General features: G+C 35.5%; 1 protein-coding gene across 4 annotated transcripts; it reads left to right on the forward strand.

Annotated features, from left to right (window-relative positions):
* Window positions 1-291: 291 nt before the first annotated feature.
* LOC123561521 (solute carrier family 49 member 4 homolog) lies at window positions 292-27607 on the forward strand. Of its 4 annotated transcripts, none has more exons than XM_045353963.2 (13): window positions 292-425; window positions 17132-17257; window positions 17789-17939; window positions 19070-19160; window positions 19526-19689; window positions 20007-20108; window positions 20210-20263; window positions 21697-21826; window positions 23784-23892; window positions 24396-24463; window positions 24951-25069; window positions 25600-25782; window positions 26966-27607. In XM_045353963.2, the coding sequence occupies exons 1-13, from the start codon at window positions 393-395 to the stop codon at window positions 27142-27144; spliced, it is 1509 nt and encodes a 502-aa protein (XP_045209898.2). In that variant the 5' UTR covers window positions 292-392; the 3' UTR covers window positions 27145-27607. The 4 variants fall into 4 exon arrangements, with proteins under 4 accessions (XP_045209898.2, XP_045209901.2, XP_045209899.2 ...); XM_045353966.2 differs by lacking the exon at window positions 292-425 and adding an exon at window positions 1262-1387; XM_045353964.2 differs by lacking the exon at window positions 292-425 and adding an exon at window positions 14505-14607.

The following is a 27607-nucleotide window of genomic DNA, read 5'->3' on the forward strand; positions in this document are numbered from 1 at the left end:
GATCGTGTGCCCCCAAGCAAACCACCTATAAGATTACATATAACTGTAAAATGAGTATAAGAACAAATTATAATTAAGATTTCCTACGCTGCGTCTTCTTGAATTATTTGAAACGTTCAGAGTACATAAAAGAGAATATTTTGTACTAGTATTCCCACTACAACAATGCTTGATATTGGACTTAAAGCTAGAGATATATATTTAATTAGACAGAGAAAATCTGATATTGAAGATGCAGTTTTATGCAATATAAGATTAAGAACACTATATACAATAGCTTCAATTTCTTATACGCCTTATACGCGAACAGTAAGACAAGTGACTGTCGGATATCTAAACAATTCAGGAATTATTATAGTTCAGACAGACAGACAGACAGACAGAGCTCGATCATGGAGTTTGAACCACTTCTTACAGAATACCTGGTAAGCTTAAAATATTTGTACTATTCTCAATGTTAACTTTTCAATAAAAAGGATACATTCAAAAGTCATAGTTCGAAACCTCGTTTGGGATGTAGAACTTTTATATGTGAGGATGCCATCCAGCTGGCTTGCGAAAGGTCGGTGGTTCTACCAGATGTCCACCCGTGTCTGAAATAATACTGGGGGTGGGGGTGGGGGTGGAGGGGGGCACTGGTGGTCCTCGTGATAAGTCGATGTATGACCTGTAATTATGTCGTTATGAGGTAGAGTCCAACTAAATTAAAACAAATAAACATATATAACTGGTTGATTTGAAATTTATCATTAAATCTATAAAAAGATTATTTGAAAACACAGAATAGAATCTAGCAACATAATAGCATACTCGGTTTTATTAAGTCTCGTTTGTAACACCATGGCAATAAAACTGTTATATATAGCATTCAGTAAAATAATGTAAAATGATCATTATATGTATCACAAACACATACTTCAGGACATTCTTGTTGCCCATGCAACAGTATTCTTTATATTTACATTCTTTACTCCTTAGACGTAGCAAAAGTGTTAGACTGAAAAGAAATTTAATGAACTAGCCCATGCAGGCGTAACGTAATTTAGAATAACTGCCGTGCGTAAACTGTCTGAATGTATATACATGCAACAGATTTCTATTTCATTAACAAGTATATTTATATACATTTTTTGTAACATTTCTTCTCATGAAAACATATAATTGATTCAGCTGTGATGTTATTACGTACAGAAATGTCCTTATTACACATTTGGTAACAGATGTTAACCGGTATGTTACAACAAAAATCAGATATTAATGACAGGGTAAATAGAGAAGGCAAAAGATTAGATAAAGATGTGAATAAAGGTATTGATAGAGATCGCAAGTCTGGTACAAGAAATTAAAAGTGGAATATGGCTGAGATAGACGTTAAGTGAATGTTAAGGTACTTGAATATCACTGCGATTTCATTTTTTTTTTTAAATATTCCCTTTTCATATCAATTATTAATTTTTGTGGGGTTGCCGTAGCTGAAATTTAAAGCAAAATATTTAAGAATGACTTAAATTCTGGTGAACGTTTCAAAATAATAGTTAATAGTACTGATAAAATATTTATATTTTCAGCCGTCTAAGTTTCTTATTTAAATTAAAACCTAATAATAATTAAAGAAAAATAGTAAAATCATATTTCTAAATACAATAAACAAAAAGGTACGCTTTATTTTTCAACATTATTCAATAAAGGTTTTCCAACTATTGTAGAAGGTGAAGAAAAGCCTACAGAGAACAAGAAAAAACATCGGGAAAATGATAATCCGCAAGAGAATAAGAACGCGTAGTTCTATTACTGATTTAATTATTGCTTCATGTGACTAAAGTTAAGTAAAATTCAACAGGAATCGCTAGCTGACTTAGAAAACTGTTTTTTTTGTTAAGTTTAAAAAACACTGACCATTGTACAACAGCTTTTACACAGCCATGTTGAGCCGTATACGGTCACAGAGCGAACACGTGTGATATATTCGATCGAAAATAGCACTGTAACGCCGCATAGCAGCATCGCCGCATAAACGTGTTTTTTTTTTCGTTTATGCGGTGATTTTCAACGCATAAACGTTTATGCGGCGACGCTCAACGCATAAAGCAGAAATTGCTTATATGGGGCGCAACTGTGCCTTTTTACCACATAAAGAAGATTAACTTAACCATTTATTATAAAGCTAAAAAATAGAGTTTTAATATTTCAACAAAAGCGCTGGTGATGACGTTGCTGATGATGATGATGATGATGATTAAGATTAGGACGTAGTATATTACTGTCATTTTGAAAAAATACGGGAAAAGTAGGCATGCAAATTGGTCAAATTTAAGGTAATATTTCAAAGTTGAGCCAAAATTGAAAGTTGAAAATAAATTATTACTCCCCTTGGAGTGTTCACATCTACATTTTCTTGGTTACAAATGACTAGTGCATAAAACACAATCAGTGAAAGAAAGACGTCCATGATGACCCTATATCAGTCATCTGAGACCTCTTGTTCAAGTGCCCAAAACTAATGTTGTGTTGAAATTTTTGGAAACAATATAATCTTCAAAAGTTTTCCTTTCGTTGCCCTGGTAACCAGAGATATACGCTGATGACCTAGACGTGAATAAATTTCACAATCGCACAATTACCAGTGGTTCTTGACAAGAAAATAATTCTTAGCTCATCTGAGCACAAAGAGCACATGTGGAGCTGTGAGGATTGTTGGATTTGTTTGTCCGTCGTTAACAATTGACTTTTCTAGAAACGTTTGAAATGACGTTGAAAGTGTGCATTGTCAAGGGTACATGCCCGTCAGTCTGACAATTAAGGCGAGAATATATGTTACGTCATACGACGATTCAATTTTCTGATTGTCCCAAATGACGGTGATGTGCGTTGTCGTAACATATATTCCCGCCTTTAGTTGGGCCAACGTCATTTCAAACGTTTACGCAGAAAGATCAATTGGTTTGGTTCACATTTAAACCGATCTTACTAAATCTTTGTCAGAATTTACGTCTCTAAAAGTCTAGTTCAAAGCTTGGTTAAGTGGACACAAAAAACAAAAGTCCGATCTTGATGAAACTTTATCAACCACTAATGTACTAGTATGTGTTTTAAAGACGATTTCGGGAGTTTCATGTTTTTTTCATATAGACAAAGAAGGAAAATTACAAACTGTTCCATAGAATTTTCTTAAACTTGGCATGATTATAGAAAATTACGTCAGGAAGACATTTATGAGAAAAAAATCGGGGGTCATCGTCCTACTTTTTGAGTTATCTGCCTTTGAATCTGAGATTTTTACTATTTTAGGTCATTTTCAAGGGCAGATAACTTAAATTTGCGTCTAGTCATACCAATTGTCATTTGAAATAAATGGTTCTTACTTTATTCCGTGTCATTGTACCAACTTTACAGAACTTTCATCAGACAGATATCTTTCAATAGTCTCTTACGCGAACAAATAGATTTTAATTTTCAAATTATCTCCCTTTTTTCAAGGAAAAAGCAATATGCTTACTCATTGAAGTATAGCAATAATTCTATTTGAAAGAATTATTTAAAACTTTGCAGAATGTCTGAAATTGAGATAACAAACAAGAATATGAAATTGTATGATGTATTAGTAGGCTTGATTTTGAGTTATCTGCCCTTGAAAATGACATAAAATAGCAAAAATCTCAGATTCAAGGGCAGATAACTAAAAAAATAGGACGATGACCCCCGATTTTTTTCTCATAAATTTCTTCCTGATGTGATTTTCTATAAACATACCAAGTTTTAAAAAAATCTATGGAACAGTTTGTGCCTTTTTGCCACATAAGAAAGTCCTGTTTATGCGTTGAAAATCACCTCATAAACGAAAAAAAAACACGTTTATGCGGCGATGCTGTTATGCGGCGTTTGCCCTATAGCTTACATGATAAATGGTTCGAAAAACCACCATCGTCCGAATTTTAGGAGCATCTGAGAACGTAATGTACCAGTATGCTTGATTAGGAATAATTGTTATGGTTTGAGAATCAAAGAACAGTAAAATGATTTCCATTCCTCATCGGTTGTCCTGCGGTTCCTTCAGCAGAATGCATAAACCATTGTAAGTTTTAAAGAATAATGAAAGACAGACAATGCACTCCAGTTTCAGACACTTCCCTGGTTCTTTGACAACAAATAAAGATATGCACCTATACACGAAACAATTACAAAAGAGAAGGATAGTGCTTTCGAAGTAAGTTTCGTATTCAACGTTTTTATAGCTGACAATAAACCGTTCCAAAGCAAGGAGTAAATAAAGACCCAAACAGCGAGAGCGTATAGATTATGTTTTTTTTTACTTTCTTGCAGTGTGACCTAAGTGAGAATTATTTACTAAATTGCATTGTATCACGCAATGTTTTATGTATTGTATTTCCTTTGCTTGCTATGAGTCATAGTGAGATTTTCTTTGTATAATGTAAAGGAAACATCCATTTTTTGTTTTGTAATCACGGCCCCAGTGATAGAACCGCTAAAATATCCCATTCGTACACGCTCTAAAAATGTTATGCATATAAAGTGAAAATAACTCTAGTTGTTAACATATTCGCATATAATTTTCGTCATAGCTTCTTTTGCCATATTACTCTGTCCCACTTCGTTTGACGTATGAAATAAAACATTCGTTTCTACATATAAAGCACATGTAGCAGTGCTATCCAGCAAAATCTCAATAAAGTGGCCAAAAAGGTCTAGTAATTTTAAATGTGTTAATAAACTTTTGGAAGCATAGAATGCATCAAAGCAAAATAATAACAAAGTCTGTTCATGAAAAATAATCTATTTAAGAGGAATAAATATAATCTTATAAGCAAAATTTAGACAATCAAAAAAACATGTCTATATTTATCTTGTCAATATCAAACATTACTTATCAGAGTGAAGTTATTAAGTAGATAATAAGTAGTTTTATGACAAACAAGTTTAAATAATTTTTTTATGAACACAAAATATATTCATTTCTTGTGAAAACTTAATTTCAGTAATTGTTTTTCTAATATTTGCCAAATGTTAAATATATTGATTAATATTGTTACAAAGTTTTATTGAATACATTGTTTTTGATTACCTCCCTTTACAGCTCTAAATGTTTATGTTCATGTGCAGTATTTCAAGCAGTGCCTTTCTAATTTTACAATTATGCAAACATCTATTTGGACAGCTTTATCATCTGTTTTTAATATAAAATTAAAGGCCTTATTGGTATTTAAGGGAAAACCCAATGGAACGGATAGGCATTCAACAAAATATTTATAACAATTAAATAGAAAAAATATCATGTTACATCAATGCAAGAAATCGAATACACAAAAAAACGGAATGCGACGGGACATTTGGAATAGGTATAAATAATGGAGTAACAATATACTAAATCAATCAGGACCGATGTTGAAGTATTATTTGAGCCGCACCATAAGAAAACCAGCATAGTGCATTTGCGGCCAGCATGGATCCAGACCAGCCTGCGCAGTCTGGTCAGGATCCATATTATCCGCTAACGGTTTCTCTAATTGCAATAGGGTTTGAAAGCGAACGGTATGGATTCTGACCAGACTGCGCGGAGGCTGGTCTGGATCAATGCTGATCGCAAATGTACTATGTTGGTTTTCTCATGGTGCGGCTCAACTATAAGTGACTATTGTGCAGATGTTGCCAAATGCATACCTTGTTATATTAGAATGTGCTTTGTATGATGATATCAGATCAGCGTTATTTGATAGAATTGTTGAAATAGAACCAACTTTCTATAATATGTCGGAGTTAGATCAGTTGAAAATTCTATTTTATTGTTTCCCATTGATTAGGATTTGCGTCAAAACCTGTTGTAATATTCTTAAAAGGTGTAATTCTTTTATGTGTAAATAACTATGGATGTAATTCTAAATTAGCTAAAATTATTTATTTATTCCTGTCAATCAGTTCAACTGTGATCTGATCAGCATGATATTATTTTTTTAAGGATAACATGGTGTAATAGCCATATTTCATATCTTGTAACTGGATGGTTATATTTAAATGAAATTTGGTCACTTTAAAGACATTCAAAATTAAAAACATTTTACCGAGAGATTTTTCGGATTTTATCGTTTTTTGGGGAGATAATCAGTATTGAAGTTAACATTGATGCCTATGGGAAATATATAATTTCTTCGATTATAAAAATCTGAGTTTGAGTTTCGAGAAAATTTTGCGGTAGAAAGCTGCATTATATGATTCTGATACAAATATCAAAAAGAAATCTAAAATTCCCCGTAGGGAAAAGGAGAAAATTATATTTTTCTAGTTTTCAGGGGAGATAACTCATGAAAAGCCAAAATTATCAAGGAAGGTAATCTTAAGGAAATTTTTGAGAACATCTGTCACTATATAACTTGTCAATATGTACCTTATTTCTATCGTTTGACATTTTCAAAGCTTACAGTATCAAGTTATATGTACGTTTCTGGTGAAATTGAGGCCTATTACGGGTAGTCATCCTTAAGGAGAGGTTGATATTAATCAGTTTACCAGTATAACAGATCTGATATGTTTTTAAAATCCATTTTTTACCAGATACACGTTAGTGGTGTTTTGTATTTCAGCTTTTTAAAGATCATTGTATGTGTTCTGTGTAAATTGATATTGTAATATTTTGCTATAGTATCTTATAGATTCTAGTTCAAATTTGAACGGTCATGTACTAATTTTTTTTATGTATTGAAATGTAATTTATGCCTGTGATATTGTACATGAATGAGACGTAAATAAAGATTCTATCATGGCTCGATTTGATTTCAAGTTAAACAAAGAAGAAAATCAAGCTCTATATATTTAAGAAATAATAAATATGTTCCTATATTTTATCAGTTAATAAAATATGGGCAGGAGTTTGGATGCGTAATAGAGTAACTTCGGGTATATTCGACACCTTAAGCATAAAAACGGTGAAGCAATTTTCGGTTCAGAATGATCGGTGCGAACATTTCATGAAAACGAAAGTAGACCTTTTCTGCGTCTTCAGTATAAAACGCTGCCCAGTGTTTGCATCTGCATCGTCAATAGGATGGATATTATTCTGATTGTTGTCGTCGTGTAAGTTCGACATCTTTCGGGCAAATTCGGCACCCTGGTAGAGTTTTAAAAAAATATACAAGTTGAAGATTTATCTTTTTTATATAGCTACATTAAAAACAGCAAATGTCGCAATAGACATAACACAACAGTTTTTATGCTGACGAGTAGGCTCTAATTTTTTCAGATTTCATAACTCGATCAAGCTATAAAAAGTAAAACAAAAGAATAATCTTTATTAATTGTTCAGCAGATTATACAAACGCCGGCTAATTGTTTCGGGAAACAATAAAATATAGCCTCATTAATTATGTTTATTTATTTATTCGCTGCTGCCTTCTTTTTTGACAATGGTACCATTTTCTACCATCTGAACGGTGGGGGCAAGTTTTGATGGAGAGTAAGAGCTCTGCAACACTTCGCACGAATTTGTCTGGACATTTTAATTTCAAATAAGGCGTATACCGAAACCTTTGGGTTACTCGGCTATGATTGTTTTAAATAACAATGATATGTTCTTATTATATCCTATTCAATATATTTTACTTTGCACAAATTTTGATTGTCTAATTAATTGTCATAAATTCGTACTGGTCCCAGATGTAAATATGTGCACGCTAATTAAATGCACAGGTGCTTTTTTAATGCACAAATCAGTGACGTAATTAGCGACGTCAGCTTAGGTTAACATACTTTAAGAATCTGCGTGGACAAAATTAGGAAAGCATGGATATGGTTAAGAAACACACTTAAACCATTTGTATGCCGTAAATATCCTTTAAAGACGATATAATCGAATAATTTTGATAGTATGTCGAATTTGCACAACAGCGTTATATCTTGTCGTGCAAATTCGTCACCCCTAGCCAAGGTCATGCTTGGAAACCGGGGAATATTATTTGCTTCTAAATATCAACATCAAATATATTTCTGTTTGTATTTCGGTTAAGTAAAGTCAAAATGCAATTGTAAGAATAGTTTTAAATACCTTAGCTCCGCTGACCATTCTTACAGAAAACTGTAACTACGATTTTCGTTCAAAATGAATTTGAATGTCGAAGTTACCCGATGCGCGTATCGGAAAAGGAAAGAAAGCCTGTGTGATCAAAATGTTCTCATGATGTCATATACAAATATGACGTCATATAAATTACTCAAGAAAAATTATTCAAGGACATTATGGGTTTTTCCACGTGGATATTAATTCAATGTGTCGAATATACACGACTGTCGAATTTTCCCGAAGCTACTCTAATTAAATCACGAGTGCGTAGTAGCACGAGTGATTTAATTATTCGCATCCAAACGACTGCCCATGTTTTATTGATTGATAAAATTATCGGAACATATTTATTATTTCGATTCTAACAACGCAAATAATTCGCATTTTACAGTACTACATTTTCAGTGTAATATGTCATTCGAGTCATATGCTGTTACAATTTACCCCCTATGGTCAGAAAGTGCTGCATAGCCAATGGAACGTATAGATATTTGTTTCTTTTTTATCAGAATTTTGAGAAGTAGATCTATTTATGAATTAGTAATCTAACAGCTCGCAAACTAATTATGAAGAAAATCATCAAATTAGGCGAGTTGACCCTGTGTTACAAGTTACGAGCTTAACTTTATATGACATCACATCATTATGACGTCATACTTTATGTCATACATTTATGACGTCACCGCTGAATCATAATCGAGCTAATGGGCGATATCGGTCAGTTAATTCCCCTGATAAAACAGGTGCGCGTATAGGTGGCGCTACATGCGAATAGGTCCCAGACTAAAGTTTGTAAACTTACATCGTTATACAGTCGTTGTCACTTCAAAATATTAGTAGAATTGGAAAGTATCCGAAAATGTCATCAAAGTTCAGCTTTTTATCACTTGAGCAGAATTTTGAGTGTTCAAAGAGCTTTATTCATATCTATTGATATTCTATGCTTTGAAAAATAACAGACAAGCTGTAAGGACTGTTTTAAAGTGCATTTTCTGTGTGTCAGTTTATTCATGGACTGTATGATTGTCATATTTGTTAATTGTGGCAATAAATGATTTATTTAGCTTTTAAGTAGTTTTCAATGCCCTCCTTGGAAAATCCTTTTATCATTTTGCAAGTATTCAGACTATATTCTTTAAATAAAGGATCAGTGTAGACGGTGTATATTCCTATAGTTACAGTTTAATTGGAAAGATCTGCATACACAGGTGAGGTCTTGAAAAATATAGAAATTATAAGAATGTTTACTGTAAAACGTTAAATATATGCCCTTGTGATAAGATGTCCCTACAAATTTCCATCAGCCCAGTTAATTATTACATCTGTGTTTTTTCATATATTTTATGAAAATATCATCCTGAGGCATAAATGATCTCTATTGACAAATTAACACATCTTGTGTTAATTTTAATTTTATGGTGCTGCCTCTTTAATTTTCAGTCAATTCAAATTCACAGCAGCTTGCCCACATAAAGTGAAATACAAACTTCCAATAAAATGGCCATTGGTTCAATCTCAATTTTTTGTTGGGCCTAAAGCATCGCCTCTTGAGACCAACAATTAGTTAAAATGTTTTTAATCAACAACAAAAAAAACCTGACACGTTTGTTTCTTAACTATAGATAACAAAGTAGAAATATCACAAGAATGTCAAAATATGAATTTTTACATATTATAAAACACCCGGAGGATTTTTAATATACAGACCACAAATTTGTAGAGCTTTGGAAATAAAAAATAACAACAAATGTGAGACCTATTAGACATTATGTCAAATCAGTGTTAAAGTATTAAGAAAACTTATTATAAACATTAACATCAGACTGTCAAATATGTAACACCCACGTGGGAGCAGGAAGTGTTAAGTCTGCTTCAATGACATTATTCTTTAACCCCCTAAGAGTTAACAGGACACATGGTATGCACATTTTTTATGATAACAATCAGTATGCAGCCAGTGGATAGGAAATTTTATGCAAACTTAATAAATCCAGAGAAATCATTGTCTATGTGAAACAAAGTATCCATACAAGGGTAAATTTAGCAATATTTTTCAACTAGCTAAATTAGCTAACCCCGCTTTGCTCACAAATTAAATAGAAATGTGACTCGCTTAAAATAAATGCTAGGATATATATAACTGGCCAGTATTTTGAAGTGAGGCTATAAATTTCTTGTTAAAAACAGAAGAAACATGTAGCTATCTAAATAGATGATATTGATAAATTACATGATTGTATCTTTTTAAATAACTGAATCACTTTTTTAACACTATGATAAAAGCCGAGAGTACACCGCATGATAGGACCTATTCGCCCGTAGCGACACCTGTTAAATCATTTGGGAAGATAACTCGCCGAATGCTGCTATTGAATTCGCTCGTAGAGATCAAAACGTGCTTTTCGGTCCTACACATAGGTCAATATGACTTTTTATCATATTTATGTTTTTGAAATGCTGTTTTCAACCGTTTGGCCCTGAAATAATTCGTATGTAATGGAACTGAAGTAGAGTCTCTTATGCCACAATCGTAGGGGGTGAAATGTAACAGCCAACCATATTTTATCGTAGATTCATGTATATGCGATTTCGCTATATGTTTATATAGCAATTGCTGCGGATCGTGTTAGAATCTGCGATAAACAACGGTTGACGCGCGGACCGGTAAGAGAGCATTATGACGTCAATTATGACGTCATATTGCCGCATGACGTTCGATACATACTCCTCGCGTAAACGAAGACCAGTATAATATCTATTAAAATATATCAATGAGCATGTCAGATTGAAAGTAATCAAGGCCTTCTTGTTATTTATCGTCTACTTTACCACGGTTCATTGTTCAAATGCTTCAGTATTTAACCACTCGGGCTAACGCCCTCGTGGTTCAATTCCTACGCATCTGAACTCTGAACCGTGGTAAATCAGACGATAAACATCTCGAAGGCCTTGATTATTTGCTAATTCTAACATGACTCGGTTTGATTTCCAGTTAAGCAAAGAAAGAAATCAAGTTCTGTATATTCTGCGGTTGACGCGCGGACCGGTAAGAGAACATTATGACGTCAATTATGACGTCAAATTGACACATGACGTCCGATACATTACTCCTCGGGTAAATGAAGTCCAGCATAATATTTATTAAAACATGTCAATGAGCATGTCAGAATAAAAACAATCAAGGCCTTCTTGTGATTTATCGTTCAGATACTTCAGACGATAAACCACTCGAAGGCCTTGATTATTTGTTATTTAACATATGCATAGATGTCATGTGAAAAAGGTAAATGAATGGCCATATAATGCGGTGTCCAAGTCAACAGAAACTGAATTCGACTAGCCAGCTTGTTTGACGGGTATCAAAACAGTCTTGATTAATAGTCATTTTAATATCCATTTACTGAACTACAGTACCGAACAAAACAAAAAACAAAGTCTGGCAAATCGTTAATGAAATAGCCAAAAATATATATTATAAGTTACAATAAGAATTGTCTTGTCTTAGCCTTATATATGTCACTGTCAGTTTGCAGCTAATACATTTTTTTTTCTCTCATTTTTTTTCATGCAAACCAAGTATAATCACCATCATGGAAATAAAAAGAACACCATTATTCTGTGGCCCGTCTTTAACAATAATGGGATACTATAAAAGCAATATCCTTCCGGGATTCCCTTCACATTACAATATATCTCTTTTAACCCACCGTGTCCAACGTATACGTTGCATTTACGGCGAGTACGCTACATACATGGTATATTGTACGCTCCATTACCGGCATTTCCTGTTGATTTTGTCAACATCCTATGTGGTGCGGTAAGAAAAACTACTCATTTTCATTGAAATTCAACGTGTTCAAAGAAGCGATATATTCAGTACGAGCTGCAGATCATTCAAGCTCCCCATGGTAATGTGATTTTGGTCAGTAATTCTCTAGTTTCTTCAAACATTCGAGTAAACTGACGTGTGAAGTCGGTTTCGAACTCGGACGTTCACTTTCAGGTTCATTTACTGTCTCTTAAAATCATTCTGTTGATTTTTCATTTGTTTAACGCGAAAATAGTATAACAAGTTACAAATAAAAATATATATCATGGCGTAAATTCATGTTTTAGGGACTTTATGCCAAAATTAGCGATGTACGCCCCATAAAACGGCGCGTCTACAGAAGTACGCCACATAAAAAGGCCGTTATATTTATAGCAGCTGATTACATATGTCTTCACTCGCATCTGTTCTTTCATTTTATTTACACTTTTTAACAATTATAAACGGTTTTTGAATTACATAATGTAATAACAGTAATTCTCTAGTTTCTTCAAACATTTGAGTAAATTTTCTGACGAAGACATAAAGGTCGAAACTAGTCAAGAATGTGTTGTCTTGGTCATTTTAAATCCTTTTGATCTATAATGTAATAACAGTAATATTAATTATTCGAAAGATAAAATAAACATGCTTGTTTTGTATAAACAGTCCGGTATAGAATTGCCCGTTAAAGGTTTTACTTGGGAATCATGAACATTCCATAAATTTTCGTAAAGTAATCTTCGGTGTCGGAACCTAAAACGAATTAAAAACTGAAAATGTATTTCACAAGTAACATACTGTCGTATTTTCAGGTAGAGTGCGGCCAAAACGAATACTGCTAGTGTGAACATGGCCTGTAACTTCACAACCTGCCCCGCGTCTGGGGTAGGTTGTGACAGTATGCGGGGTACACTGTGCGGGGTACACCCTTACCTTTCAGTATGGTATAGCAGTATGAAAGTACATGGCATTTAACCTCAGGGAAATGCTGAATTTCATTATAATATATCTTATGTCGATATATCTACATGATAACGAACTGTCAGAACACAAATGTGTAATACGTCAAAAATTAATTATAGCGGTCAAAATCGGTATTTCAAACACAGTTTCGCTGTCCTTTTGTTTACAATGCTTGTGCTTTCCAAGAAGTGTATTTGAAAAAATGGCGTTTTTCAAATATTTGCAAATGACGTCTAAGCTCTTCAATAAATATTTTAAGTCACGTGTGGCACAACCAACCCGTGGCACATTCAACACGTTCTCCCCTACTTACCTGATCAAACTAAAAATCATCATTTCTTGTTCATTTCCTGAATGAAAAACACTTGTTTCCAAGATAACCGTGGAAGAAATTATCAATTTTTCTTTTAAAGTATCTAAGAAGAAAGAAAGACATATTTCCTGTTGTAAGTGATTCCAGAAAGTAAAAATGAGCCACGCTATGAGAAAACCAACATAATGGCTTTCAGCATGGATCCAGATCAGCTTGCATTTCCGCGCAGTTTGGTCAGGATCCATGCTGTTCACTTTCAAAGCCTATTGCAATTAGAGAAACCATAAGCGAATAGCATGGATCCTGACCAGAATGCGCGCATGCGCAGGCTGTCTGTATCAATGCTTGTAGCAAAGCCACTGCATGTTTGTTTTCTGATCTACAAATGAAAACAATTAAAATTCGTAAAATATGTTACAGGCACGTGAAATAATATAAGAATAAAATTAATGCCAATAATACTGAGCCACCACTGCGCCATCGTGTAATGTGTTTTCTACATATGTAATTATTTTCAGGATACGATTCTTTCGTAAGCTAACGTAAACGCCCAAAAATATTGGCGAAGATTAATGAGTGCCAGGTAAATGCTTATGGACAACTGACTAAAAATTATTATACATGATATCTAATAGTGAATGTTACTCTACAAACATAGTTATTTCATATATTTAGTCAAGTTTATTTGATAACATTCGACATTAAAATTAATATTTTAAAGAGACTTTTTTGCTAGGAATTTATCATAGTACGCAGAGGTGGGGTTTAGTTATCCTCCCCGGAAATTCCTTACAATAATGACAGTAACTGTTGCATTTTAGATAAAGATAACGGCCTTTTTATGTGGCGTACTTCTGTAGACGCGCCGTTTTATAGGGCGTACATCGCTAATTTTGGCATAAAGCTCCCTTTAAACATGAATTTACGCCATGATATATATTTCAAATTGTAGCTTGTGATACTATTCTCGCGTTAAACCAATGAAAAGTCAACAGAATGATTTTAAGAGACAGAAAATGAACCTGAAAGTGAACATCCGGGTTCAAAACCGACTTTACACGCCGGTTTACTCGAATGTTTGAAGAAACTAGAGAATTACTGACCAAAATCGCATTACCATGTGGAGCTTGAATGATCTGCAGCTCGTACTGAATATATCGCTTCTTTGAACACTTTGAACTTTAATGAAAATAAGTAGTTTTTCTTACCTCACTATACGGGATGTTGACAAAATCAACAGGAAATGCCGGTAATGGAGCGTACAATATACCATGTATGCAGCGTACCCACGGTGAATGCAACGTATACGTTGGACACGGTGTAACCGGTTGAAAATATTTACAGTTAACTGCCTCAAAGGTTATCCATGATTTGTTCGTGCTGGGTCTGCAATCACACAGGTCAAGTAATTCAATTCAATGACCATGACGGGTAAGGGTGAGGATAATTCAACATGTATGTATATTTTTGTCAATTATTCAGCATGTTTAGCACTTTCAAATAGTAGAGCTAGTATTGTATCTTTTCGTCGATCCGTGTCACAAAAGTTTTACATGTGAGTGTCCATTAAGAGATCCGTAACAGTGCTTTTTTATACAGAGAGGGGGTGGGGGGGGGGGGGGGGGGGGGGGGGGGGGGGGTCGTTTTATATATAGTCTTTTGGTGGCTTACGGATAGAATTTCAGGCTCCTGTGGTAACAGTATATAAACATCTATGACGTTCTTTAGCTCCTTCCACTTACGTCTAACATTATCGGGTCACCTCATATGGAAAATTTATTTTTTTTATAAAAAATAAATGTCCCTTTTCCACTTGGAAATTGTTTTGCCAAATGCTTCCAGACTCCCAATAAATCTACTGAGATATTAGATGACTTCACAGGGCAAACAGACTACATATCTCTTGATTATACTTTGTCAAACTAATGGCGTAATGCCCCTTTTTAACTTAAAAATTGGCACTGAACGTAAATGTATGTATTCAGGTTTCTCAGAAGCAACTAGACACAGTGCTTCTAAATTCTTACATGTCTTTGGCATTAAAATATGACCCCAATGGTCAGTTTCATTACTCTGGCTTACATCAACATATATATATATGGCGGCTTTCCAGCTTTTCATAGTGGATGGAGACCCCTGGTGCATCTCCGAGGTTTATTTTTTAAGCACAGGCGGGCGCCTATAGATTAAGATCTTCCGCATGCCAGAAAGAATTTTACACACTAGGCGAAGTTTCGAACTGACAGCTGTTAGAAGTCAGGAATCTGAACCACTCGACCGCACAGGCCCCTTGGAATTGTTTGCGGAAGGTTGACATGTAAACAGATGGATACTTTCAAACTATTCACAAGTCTCTCGCATTATGCAATGATCCCTTGGCGCCAGCTTTCTTAATTCGGGATTACATTTAGGTAAAACTTCTGTTTGTAATTTATATGCAGAACAGTTCAAATAGTGAAGCGCGCTGTTATAGGGCAGCTATTGTTGAGTCACAGAATGAAAAAAATGGTTAAAATCTTCAGCCATAAATATTCCATTATGGTTCCCCCTTAAACTTTTTGGGGTCCATCCGGATGTCCGTCCGCATTTACGTCGTGCGTATCTCGAAAAGTATTTGACCTTGAGTCAGAAAACATTATAGGATGTGAAATTTTGTTTGAGATTTCACTCAGCAATACCAGAGTTATGACCTTTGACTAATACTAGTACACATAAAAGGTTTAAAGGATGTGTCGCACGTATCTCAAAAAGCATTTGACCTGGAGCCGTGAAACCATATAGAATTTTTATTCAGCATATGAAGTTGTGCACCGTTGGTTTTATTTGGGATTTTAGTCCCTGAGGCCAGAGTTATGGCCCTTGACTTAGTATACATTGGGCTTTATTTTGGATTTACTCCTTCTACCGCACCCTACTGAGAAAGAATATATTTTTGAGTGACTTACCCATTCAGAGGTTTTGTACAATACTTAACCTTGATCACCGTCGTTTATATGACTGAAAAATTGTTGAAAAAGACGTTAAACCCGAACACACACACACACATTAACCTTGATCATTAAAACAAAATTACTATCTTTGAACCAGGCATCTTTCTATTCTAAATAAAGCAGCTGATAAATAAAATGAGCCGCACCATGAGAAAACCAACATACTGCCTTTACGACCATCATGGATCCAGACCAGCCAGCGCATCCGCGCAGTCTGGTCAGAATCCATACTGTTCGCTTTCAAAGCCTATTGCAATTAGAGAAACCGTTAGCGAACAGCATAGATGCTGATCTGGATCCATGTTGGTCACAAATGCAGTTTGTTGGTTTTGTCATGGTGCGGCTCATTAATGATAACAATATTACAAACTAGCTGGATAGATTATATATCGCGAAAGTTCAAAATTACTGCTCTCCGATACAGTATACAATACAAATTGTTATCACAGTCAAGTTATGAATATTAAAAATTAATTGACTGAATTATGGGACGTATCATGAAAATACGATTAAGAGATATGGACTTAAACAAAAAAGGTATATGATGTTACGGACAACTTAGAGTGATATAGATAATAACGCTTTAATAAAAAGCTTGTTTAATCTGTTTCGTAGACGATTGCTGAAGTGATATACATGTACATGTAACTCATGACTTTCTTAGTTCATACTGTGCAAAATAATTAAGTAAAGTCATAAACATAGTTCAGAGATCTGTTGTATTTGATTGGCATGTAATGTTTTAAACACTTTCCCCCAAAAATGACGTTTTCAAGGGCAGATAACTCTTTTTCGAATCCGGTGACCTATGATTTTTATTGCATTTTTTTGTTTCTTAGATGATTGTCCTTCAATATCCAAAGTTTGAAGAAATTCTGTTATTGGGAAAATTTTCGCCCATCTCATCTACAGGGAATTCTAGCGTACGCCTTTAAAGGCATGAACTAGTATTTAAATGTATTAAAACATTGTATTCAAACATGTTGTAGGAGCTGGAAAACATGAGTTCTGACGAGGACGTTGAGGAAAGATTGCCGATTGTGGTGGCTGAAACTGCGGTATATGGTAGAAGATGGTACGTGCTAGTCGTGTTCTGCCTTGGCAGTGTTAGTCAAGTGAGTGACATTCAGTTTAGTTTTACTCATTAACTTTAGATGAATTATATGTATATATATAAAAAAAGATTTATGAAAGGTAATGACAAGCGCAAAAAAATGTTATTTGTGTTGTCATGGCAACGGAACATGGCAACGGAAATTCCAAAGCACCCATGCCTCATGAAAATATAGAGGTGTGTAGATAAAAGGCCCGTGATGAAACCATAAATATACTGTATAGTTATTTTTCAGTAAAATCATTTCGAACGATCTGAGGATCGCGGGTATTGAAATGACATTTTGTCATCTGTGTTCCTTTTCCTTTTATAGGCCATATTGTTAATTTTTTCCCTGTTCTCGTCTTTTCTGAAATGCCTTGATGCGTTTTGACTGAATTTATATGATAAAATTATTAAAAAAACTAGGTAGGACTTTGTTTCCGCGTCTTCTTCATATGGGTTACTTTTAAAGCCAGTAATTGTGTTATATTACCATGCATAAATATGAGTAATCTTCCTAAATAATGTAATAACTGATTTATATTTTAAGGCTTTTGTTTGGAATACCTTTGGACCGATAGCGGAGTCGGCGGAAATTGTTTTTAACTGGAGTGATATTGACATTGGAATGTTTGGGAATTATGGCAATATTGCTTACATGGTAGCGGTCCTTCCTATGTGTTATTTTATGGATGTGAAAGGTAAACGGCTTTACAACTATTTGTTGAAAAATGGTTCTTCATTTGAAGAGTGTGATGCCACAGTGAGAGATAAAAAATAATGACAGACAGCAAGGGCGGATTCGAGGAGGGATGTACCTGGAGCTTCCACTACCCCTACCCAACCCTACAATAAGGAAAACATTCATTTTAATTGCATGTAATACATTAGCCATTGAAAGAAAGAAAATAGCTCGCTTTGCAACACATTATTTCAGTTGTACTTTTTTTATAATTGCTGAAGCGGAGGGACCGGAAAACAATCCACATTACAAGTTTTTCATTATGAGCAAATTGGGTTTTGCTAAAAAAATACAAATGTAGAAGTCAACATTACGTCAAATATTTATGTTCAGTCCAACGTTTGAGAAAACTTTCCCCAAAAAAGTCCGAGGGGGCATGTCCCCTTGCCCACTGAACCACGCCTCCCCCTCCCCCCACCCCAACCCCTAGAAATTACATATCCGCTTGATCCGCTCCAGGATATTTGTGAATAAATGTTGTTTGTTTGTCTCTGTACCTTCAAGAAAAAACAACTTAAGACGGGTTTATAGTGCATTACCTTCTAAAGGTATTTTATATTGAAAGAAGAAAGGAAATATAGATTTTTGATACTTTTCAGACTCTTTCAAAAATGTATAGTTTCATATACTTTCTTAATAAAGTAAAACAGATATAGATCTACGTGTTAAGTTTCGCAGTTCGATTCCTAGACTAAGACCTTCGAGTTGTGAACCACATTCTAGTCAGCGTCCGCAAATCGCAATTCGAATAGGGAAGTGCTGATCAGATATCACCGCGAACTGCGAACCGCGAACTACCATATACTATAGAACTATAGAACAATTTAACCAGTATGGAGATTTTGGCGTATAAAACTTCATAAAGCGTTATAAGACATCTTGATAGTAAATAGAATTAAAAATGTATAACTTTTTAAGCTATTTGCATCTTGTAAAATTCTTATGAACAACTTGACTCTCACTGAATACCACGGTACGTAGCATTTCATACTGTATATACGGACATTTAACATGAAAATGGTAATACCACATATAGATATCTGACGATATTTTACAAATATTTATTTTACAAAGATGTCTTATTTACAGGCCTGCGTGTATCCTTGCTCATGTGCAGTTTTCTAATAATGGCTGGTACAGTGGGTAGATGTGTGAGCCTTGAACCAGTACCAGCTTCTTGGTAAGCGTAACACTTACTTCTTGTGCTTAAGCTATTTTGGGAATAGGCCATGCCATTGTCTTTGGAATGTTATAAATGCCATCTTGGTGTCTGTTTTTGGTTGATTTTGTAGCTGAAATTGGGTGATATTACGAATGGAATAATACTATTTCATCAAAAATGTTGGCAAATGTTTCAAATACAGACTACAGAAATAATGGTTACAAACTACGACAGCTTTTTCTAAATTTCACTTTCTTTCAACTCGTTACAAAACCTTCTTGTTCGTGTAACTGTAAACAAATACTCGCTAACAGTCTGTAACATTATGTTGTGATGATGCAGTTTTGGGAAAACATCATGGTATCTGTACAATTCTTTTTCAGGTTGGCTAATATATGCGCAGTGCTTAACGGCGTCGGAGGTACAGTACCGTTCGCAGGATCAGCAGCTGTTTCATCCATCTGGTTCCCGTCAGATCAACGTGCCACAGCAACAGCTATCGTGTCATTTTGCAACTATGTCGGATTTGCATTGTCTTTTATCTTAGGTAAGTACATGTAGATAGATCTAAAAAAAAACAACACAATGACTTATTACGTTAAATGTTGTTTTTCACTTTTCGTAAAGGCGATGTATCCGAATCATTAAGTCCCTGGACTTAGCCTTAACCTATGGTGGCATGCAGGATGCTTGTAGTCGGTCAACAGTTCTACGTATGTGCCTCAATGAAGTTTAATGTTTGAATGGTGCTTTAGGATCAAACATATGGGTGTGACATAAAAGCCAACAAAACAGAAACAAACTAATGAAGAGCAATGAGAGAGATTTTTGCAAAATATTTTCAGTATGTTTTATCGATTTCAGGACCACATGTTGTTTCTAGTCCACAGTACAGTAACTTCAACTCCACATCAAACACAACGAACACTTTCTGGGTCTCTGAAAATGACAACAGTACACACAAAGGTTAGTATGCTAGTTTCCTCAATTAATTTTTCTTTTATGTATTATATCTATATGTATGCATTAAATTTTATTTACAACAGCTCAATAATTTCCTCTTTCAGAAGTAACAAACAGATCTACACTTGAGATTGATATACGGCATTACTTATATATACGTGAGTACAGATTTTCATTACTTGAGACTGGTATACGGCATTACTTATATATACGCGAGCATAGCTTTTCATTACTTGCGGCTGGTATACGGCATTACTTATATATACGTGAGCACAGCTTTTCATTACTTGCGGCTGGTATACGGCATTACTTATATATACGTGAGCACAGCTTGTCATTACTTGCGGCTGGTATACGGCATTACTTATATATACGTGAGCACAGCTTTTCATTACTTGCGGCTGGTATACGGCATTACTTATATATACGTGGGCACAGCTTTTCATTACTTGCGGCTGGTATACGGCATTACTTATATATACGTGAGCACAGCTTTTCATTACTTGAGGCTGGTATACGGCATTACTTAATATACGTGGGCACAGCTTTTCATTACTTGAGGCTGGTATACGGCATTACTTATATATACGTGGGCACAGCTTTTCATTACTTGCGGCTGGTATACGGCATTACTTAATATACGTGGGCACAGCTTTTCATTACTCGAGGCTGGTATACGGCATTACTTATATATACGTGAGTACAGCTTTTCATTACTCGAGGCTGGTATACCGCATTACTTATATATACGTGGGCACAGCATTTCATTACTCGAGGCTGATATACGGCATTACTTATATATACGTGGGTACAGCTTTTCATTACTTGAGGCTGGTATACCGCATTACTTATATATACGTGGGCACAGCTTTTCATTACTTGAGACTGATATACGGCATTACTTATATATACGTACGGCATTACTTATATATACGTGGGTATAGCTTTTCATTACTTGAGGCTGGTATACCGCATTACTTATATATACGTGAGTACAGATTTTCATTACTTGAGACTGACATACGGCATTACTTTGAGATACTTTCCTGCAGAAAGTTTTGTTTAGCCGATTGGTACAAAAAGCTACATCAAGAAAATAAATACCTGTTTCTTTTCCTCAAGATAAGATCAAGCAGGAGAAGCTCACATTTATTCCCGAGAGACCGATTCATGTGTCTGGTTTTTGTTGCAAATAATATGATATCACAGATCTACAGCATATCATTTACAATATATATTGTGAAAATGATAAAACAGATCCATATCTTTTAAGCGATATTCAAGTGTTCAATGGAAATACAGACTCTAACTGTTCTCCAGTCCTTCTCGTTTTCCGTGAGTTGTATATTATCATGATAAAACTGCCATGAACCTGTACTTGCTGTCCTGCCATTAATAGATGTTATTCACTCTGTTTTGCTAAACATCAGTGTTTCCACCTATGTGTATTACCTTACCTTAAATCCAACCGGGATAGGGGCGCATATTAAGGCCTTCTTTCATCATTTCATCTGAAAAGTGATTATGAATAACTCCTTAGTTCCGTCTGGTGTAACTTTAAAAACTAACCAATGTACTTACGTAATTTCAGAGGCGAGTGTTGGGGTGTTGTTCTTTGTTTTGGTGCTGATTTACTTTCCGGACAAACCTCCTAAGCCCCCTAGCTCCTCGGCATCTCTTAAACGTACAGATTATCTGAAAGGACTTTCACAACTGGTATGGTTAGTATTTCGATAACAAATTCATGTTTTACACATAGGTTAATCTATGTTTTGAACAGGGTTATGATGTAGAGGTGGTATTTATGTGACACTTTACAACAGTTTTCTTATCACAGAGTTTTTACAGATGAAAAGGGGAGTCAGTTCAGATACTGGCCTCATAGTTTTAAAAAAGAGCAAGGTGAAATATTACATGTAACGATTTTGGATTTATTTATTCAGTTAGCACAACAGTGTATGAGCTCTACCATTTCATTTACTAACTGTCAATGTTATATGTACGCCAGCAGTGGTTTGTGTGACCGACTGTGTCGGCGTGTGCTATACCAACTCTTAATTAATAGGGAATCGATCTTACCGAAATTGACTATTAGTAGTATGTAGAGATTGTTGTTCTGCAAAGGTAAATTTTAAAGTATATTTCAGCAAAGGGAAATTTTGATGATGTTGTTAAAGAGAGGTTTTTACTTAAGAGAGGGCCGCTCTGGAGAGGTTGTATTGTATACTATCTAATTAAAAATGTGTCCTTCCGGCACGTGCAAAGAGCGTCTAACTTCGGACCTTTTGGAAGAATACGCTTTTTCCTTGTGGCTAATAAGCGTCCACATAACTTGTCTGAACCGCAACGTCTTGCACATCAGTACAAATATGGGCAGTGTTGTTTTTATTCCAAAATCTACCTTTTAAATGATACGGAATCTATCCTTCTACGGTAACATGCAATATACCGAATGAAAATTTACTGTCGAATTAAAAAAATGTGTCCTTCCGTGCTGTCATTTAACAGGCCCATAGGAAGCATTTTCAGAATGATGGGGGGAGGGGGGGGGGGGGGGGGGGGGGGGGGGAGGGTGCACACATTTTAAAAATTAGCAGACCTGGTATAAAAACCCTCACCTTTTTCTCGGGCTTGGGACCAACAAAGAAATCTGCTCAGCTGCCCTTTAATAACAATGTCCTCAAGAAAGCCATTGTCATGATGGGGAACAGACTGTAAGGCTCTGTAGCAATGGCCTCTAAAGTCACACAGCAGAGCTCCAGATAAGCTGCGTATTTGCGTATGTTATTATGTTAATATGCGTACACTGTTAAAATCTAATAAAGTTTAAATTCCAGGGAGTTAGGTATTATGATAGAAGGGCTAAGGCTGTGATTACATTTATAAGCAGTTTAAGATGGGCTAAGCACTACTTTGCTAAGCTGCAAACTAGTCTTAGAACGGTGCATGCTTAGCCCATCTAAAACAATTATAAAACTGCATGTCTGGTGACTGGTCACAGCTAAAATTGACCCGCTATCAAAACATAATTGATTGCAAAGATAATTACCATAATTGGTCAAATTATTGGACCCCCGCCCCTGTCACCCCCACTTCCTAAGGCCTGCATTCAAATGTTATATGATGAGTTGAAGTCAGATCTATTCCCGATTGAGGCAGTGCCTTATTTCACATTATTACTTTCAGCAGTGGTTTGTGTGACCGATTGTGTCGGCGTGTGCTATACTAACTCTTAATATTACCTTCAGCAATGGATGTATGTGTGACTAGTTGTGTTGGGATATTCTGTACAAATTGATTTTGTTTGAATAATCTGTACACTCTTGACTATCAATAATGGTTCTTTGCGGTTGTTTTGGCATTTTCTGTACATACTTGTAATATTATATTCAAGTAAAGGGTCTGTGTGGGTCTGTTAGTGGTTGATTGTATTAGCCTATACACTACAACTTGTTTTCAGTAATTGGTCTGTATGACTGACTGTGTTAGCATGTACTATAGAAACGTGTAAACGTCTAACGTAGTTCTGTTAGAATGCTTTATACAAACGAATTATTTCATTTATAATAATCATATGGCTGATTGTGTAGGCCTGATTATTTTTAATTTCAGTTAGGCCTATACGTTTTGTTGACTGTGTTTGTATGCGTTTACCCAACTGCCCATTTTATATTTCAGCAACGGTTCTGTTTGGTTGATTGTACTTGCATGTGCTGTACCAACTGGTGTTCTACAAGTTTGGCAGTCGCTCCTTGTTGTTAACCTTAAACCTCTCAGTATATCCCAGGTGACAATCTTTGTCAATGAATTTATGAAGTTATCAATATAGACCTACTGAAATGAAAATGAAAAATGTTTCGTTAAGTATCTGCACAATTTAAGATTAGCGTTTGATAAATGGAATACTAAACATTTACATGGATATAGCTGCTTAATTAGGACAAATGTCGTTGGTAAAACTAACTAATTTATTAGCTTGTTGTTCTTTACAGTAAGCTCAAAAGAATATGAGTCGCGCCATGAGAAAACCAACATAGTGGGTTTGCGACCATCATGGATCCAGACCAGCCTGCGCATCCGCGCAGTCTGGTCAGGATCCATGCTGTTCGCTAAAGGTTTCTCTAATTGCAATAGGGTTTGAAAGCGAACAGCATGGATCCTGACCAGACTGCGCGGATGCGCAGTCTGGTCTGGATCCATGCTGGTCGCAAACCCACTATGTTGGTTTTCTCATGGCACGGCTCATATAATGTGCAAGTAGTTATTTTTGTGTAATGATGTACTTTTCAGAACACAGCAGGGTATATGGGATTCTGGCAGACATTATCCGGTTGCTTCGCGGGACTTGTCATAGCCAGGTAGGTTTAGACAGATGTCCGGATGAAGAGGGGTGCGAATAGGAGAGATTTCATTGTAATTGTTTAAATTAACGTAAAATTGAGTGTAGTATTCCTGCAAAGGGACTTGAAAATCCTAACTACTTTGAATTAATAATAACCTTGTTACAACGTATACTACTACCCATTCGGAGCTAATGTTATGTAGCTTGGAGTAAATAACGTTTACACCCAGTATGCACGTAGCATATACACAAAATTATTTTAAAACAAATTCGTCTTTTCTAACCTTCAGACTGCTGGCAGCAAGTGATTCTGCCTTTGCGGCGTGCGCCGACCAAGATCAGACTGCACATCCGTGAAGTCTGATCATGATCTGCACTGTTTGCTATTCAGTCAGTAAATTTTCAGCGAACACCCATTTGACTGTGCAAATTGAATGATGGACCAATCCATTTTAGAAATTTAGCCGGCAAAAGGTTAAAGTAACGACTATTTCTGTTCTTAGATTTTCAGATATGTTTATGAAGAGGATGAAATTATTTCTAATTTCGTTGTTTATAGGGGCTGTAGCCTCCTCAGCATGGTTCTTTGTGTTATGGAAACAATATATTCCTTTAAATTTGAGTAAGTCGTCATTCTAATTCAATCAATAGCTGAGGGCAACTAAGTGTATATGATTTTTACTTAAAACAAACAGTTCTACAAACGTTTCATTCGCCGCAAAATATATATAAAGTATTAATTGTTGTGTTTTAAAGTAATTGAGCTGTCGCTTCTATACTATAATAGAGTATTGAGAGGTCTCCGTTGCCGAGTGGTTAAGGATTTGATTTTAGATCACTTTCCCCTCATCGATGTGGGTTCGAGCCTCACTCGGGGCGTTGAATTCCTTAATTTGAGGAGCCTATCCAGCTGGCTTACAGAAGGTCGGTGGTTCTACCTAGCTAGGTGCCCGCCCGTATTGAAATAATGCACGGAGGGGCACCTGGGGTCTTCCTCCAACATCAAAGCTTGAAAGTCGCCATATGACCTATAATTGTGTCGATGCGACGTTAAACCCAACAAAAAAGTATTAGGAATATTGTTTTTAATATCGTGATATTGCCGTTTGCTGAATTTCAGATCATACAGAGATGGATTTCATTTTATTTCAGTCTCAATGTACACTGCCTGTATACTTATTGGTATATTTATCAATGGTGGTATACCTCTATTCTTCGAGATCGCCTGTGAGGCGAGTTACCCTGTTGCCGAGGGCGTCACCGGGGGACTACTCACACTGCTCAATAATATCGTCGGCATCTGCTTTCTCTGCGTTCTGTTGATACCAAATATTGGTAAAAAAATATTATAATACTTTAATGAAAGTTAACATCGATGAGAGATGAACTGATTTGCAGGCGGTCCCTGCTTACAGGTGAAGTACACTGCAAATGTGCACAACTGAAATGAAACACGTGGTCTTTGTTGTCTCGATTTAAGGTGTCTTTAGCATGTGTTTCGCTAAATTATACCTCTTGATACAAAGTACATAAGGGCTATATTGGAGTCACAAATGTACGTCCGTTGGTTTATTGGCCCCGTCCGTCCGTTCGTCCGTTGTGTCCGCTCCGTAGGAAAGATTTTTGATAAATAATAATAGAAAAAACACTATCAGTTATTCACCTTTACTTAAGACAATATTCCTAAGAGAACATCCCAGGTCATGAGGCTAAGGTCAAGGCCGCACATAAAGGTCAAATATCTAATAGCTTATTTTTCTGTCCATTACATAACTTTTTAACCACTGACATGATTTTCTGAAAACTTTACCTCATGGAGACGACTTACATAATGTGCAGCCAAGGCCACCACTAGGTCCAAGTCCAATGTTACACTTTGGGGTCAAAGGTCATGATCTTAACATTCTTGTATCATGGCAGCGTCTGAATTTATGTATATATAACTGATAATGGAATGGGGAATGAACGCTATAGTTTCATTTTGTTAAGGAATGTTGTTATTAATTGCCGGCTTCGGATTGGTTGAAAAATGTGTTGCCTTGAATCATAAAAATATCCTTAAAATCTGGAAATGTAATGTTTTCTGTGCATTTTGAAGTATTTTATAGCTGCCTGGCTATATATTTAACTCTGAAATTAGCAATCTAGTGAAGTAAGTACTTGTTGGACTTCACCACTAAATTCCATGCACAGTTTAGGGTGGTTGTCTTTGAATGGAAAAAGAAAAAAAATGGATCGGGCATGCCCATGTAAAAATGTTATTTTTCGGTGTCTGGAAGGCTATTTGACAAGGTAAATGGCACCTCATGTGTCAACAAAAGTTTTGAGGGAGTCCTACAGAGTCATTTCTTACAATGTAAGCCTATGGAAAAATTAATAGCAGTGTCTGACCATTATCTGTTTCTTGAAACGGATTTCGTTTAATTAGACAGCCCTTAAACTAGAACCTCAAATAAGTAACAACTTCCTGTACTTATCAGAGGTTGAGATATTTTATTCAGAGTTCTTAATTTTTCAGGTCGCACCTGGATGAACGAAGCGCTGCTAGGGTCAACTGTTGTCGCATTACCATTGCTCATCATTTACCCCGAGAGGTACAGACGCACAGATCTCGATATCACCATAGACGTTAGTCCATCAAAGGGCGATCTTCAAACTAGTGAGAAAGATGTGGACATTATTCAAGACAATAGCTGACCAAAATATCAACAACGCTCAATAATGGTTGTCTCTGATGATTAAACAATCGGACTGTTAGTGAAGTCTGATATAAATCTATGAGGCAGCTGGCGGTTTGCTTGAATGCTACTGCCATGAAATATTACTTGAAGCACAAACATTGTAGTTACTAATGAATATATTATGACTGAAGTAAAGAAAAAAATGTATTTTTGTCAAAACTCGTTTTGGTACTCATTTCTATTTTCACTATATCATATCGAAAATTTTGCTTGAATACTTTTCTTACAACCTTGGTTAATAGAATTCTGCTTAGGGGGCGTGAGAGGTATTGCTCCTTACAGTGCTTCTCATAAACAGCCACAATCAAACCGAGTCTGTCATTATTGTGCTTCCAAAAGATCTCTTTACAGATTTTATTATAAATGTAAACTTGCAGTTTGTATTGAATGTATCCTAATACCGCGCCTACCAGTACGGT

This window comes from Mercenaria mercenaria, chromosome 10 (assembly GCF_021730395.1).
Source record: "Mercenaria mercenaria strain notata chromosome 10, MADL_Memer_1, whole genome shotgun sequence".
NCBI lineage: Eukaryota > Metazoa > Mollusca > Bivalvia > Venerida > Veneridae > Mercenaria > Mercenaria mercenaria.

Excerpts from the sequence above, each read along its gene's own strand:
- LOC123561521 (XM_045353963.2), top strand. The coding sequence starts at position 393 with ATGGAGTTTGAACCACTTCTTACAGAATACCTG. Across the intron at positions 17,940-19,069 it reads TTATTTTATGGATGTGAAAG|GCCTGCGTGTATCCTTGCTC; the intron begins GTAAACGGCTTT and ends TCTTATTTACAG. Across the intron at positions 21,827-23,783 it reads GGACTTTCACAACTGGTATG|CAACGGTTCTGTTTGGTTGA; the intron begins GTTAGTATTTCG and ends TTTATATTTCAG.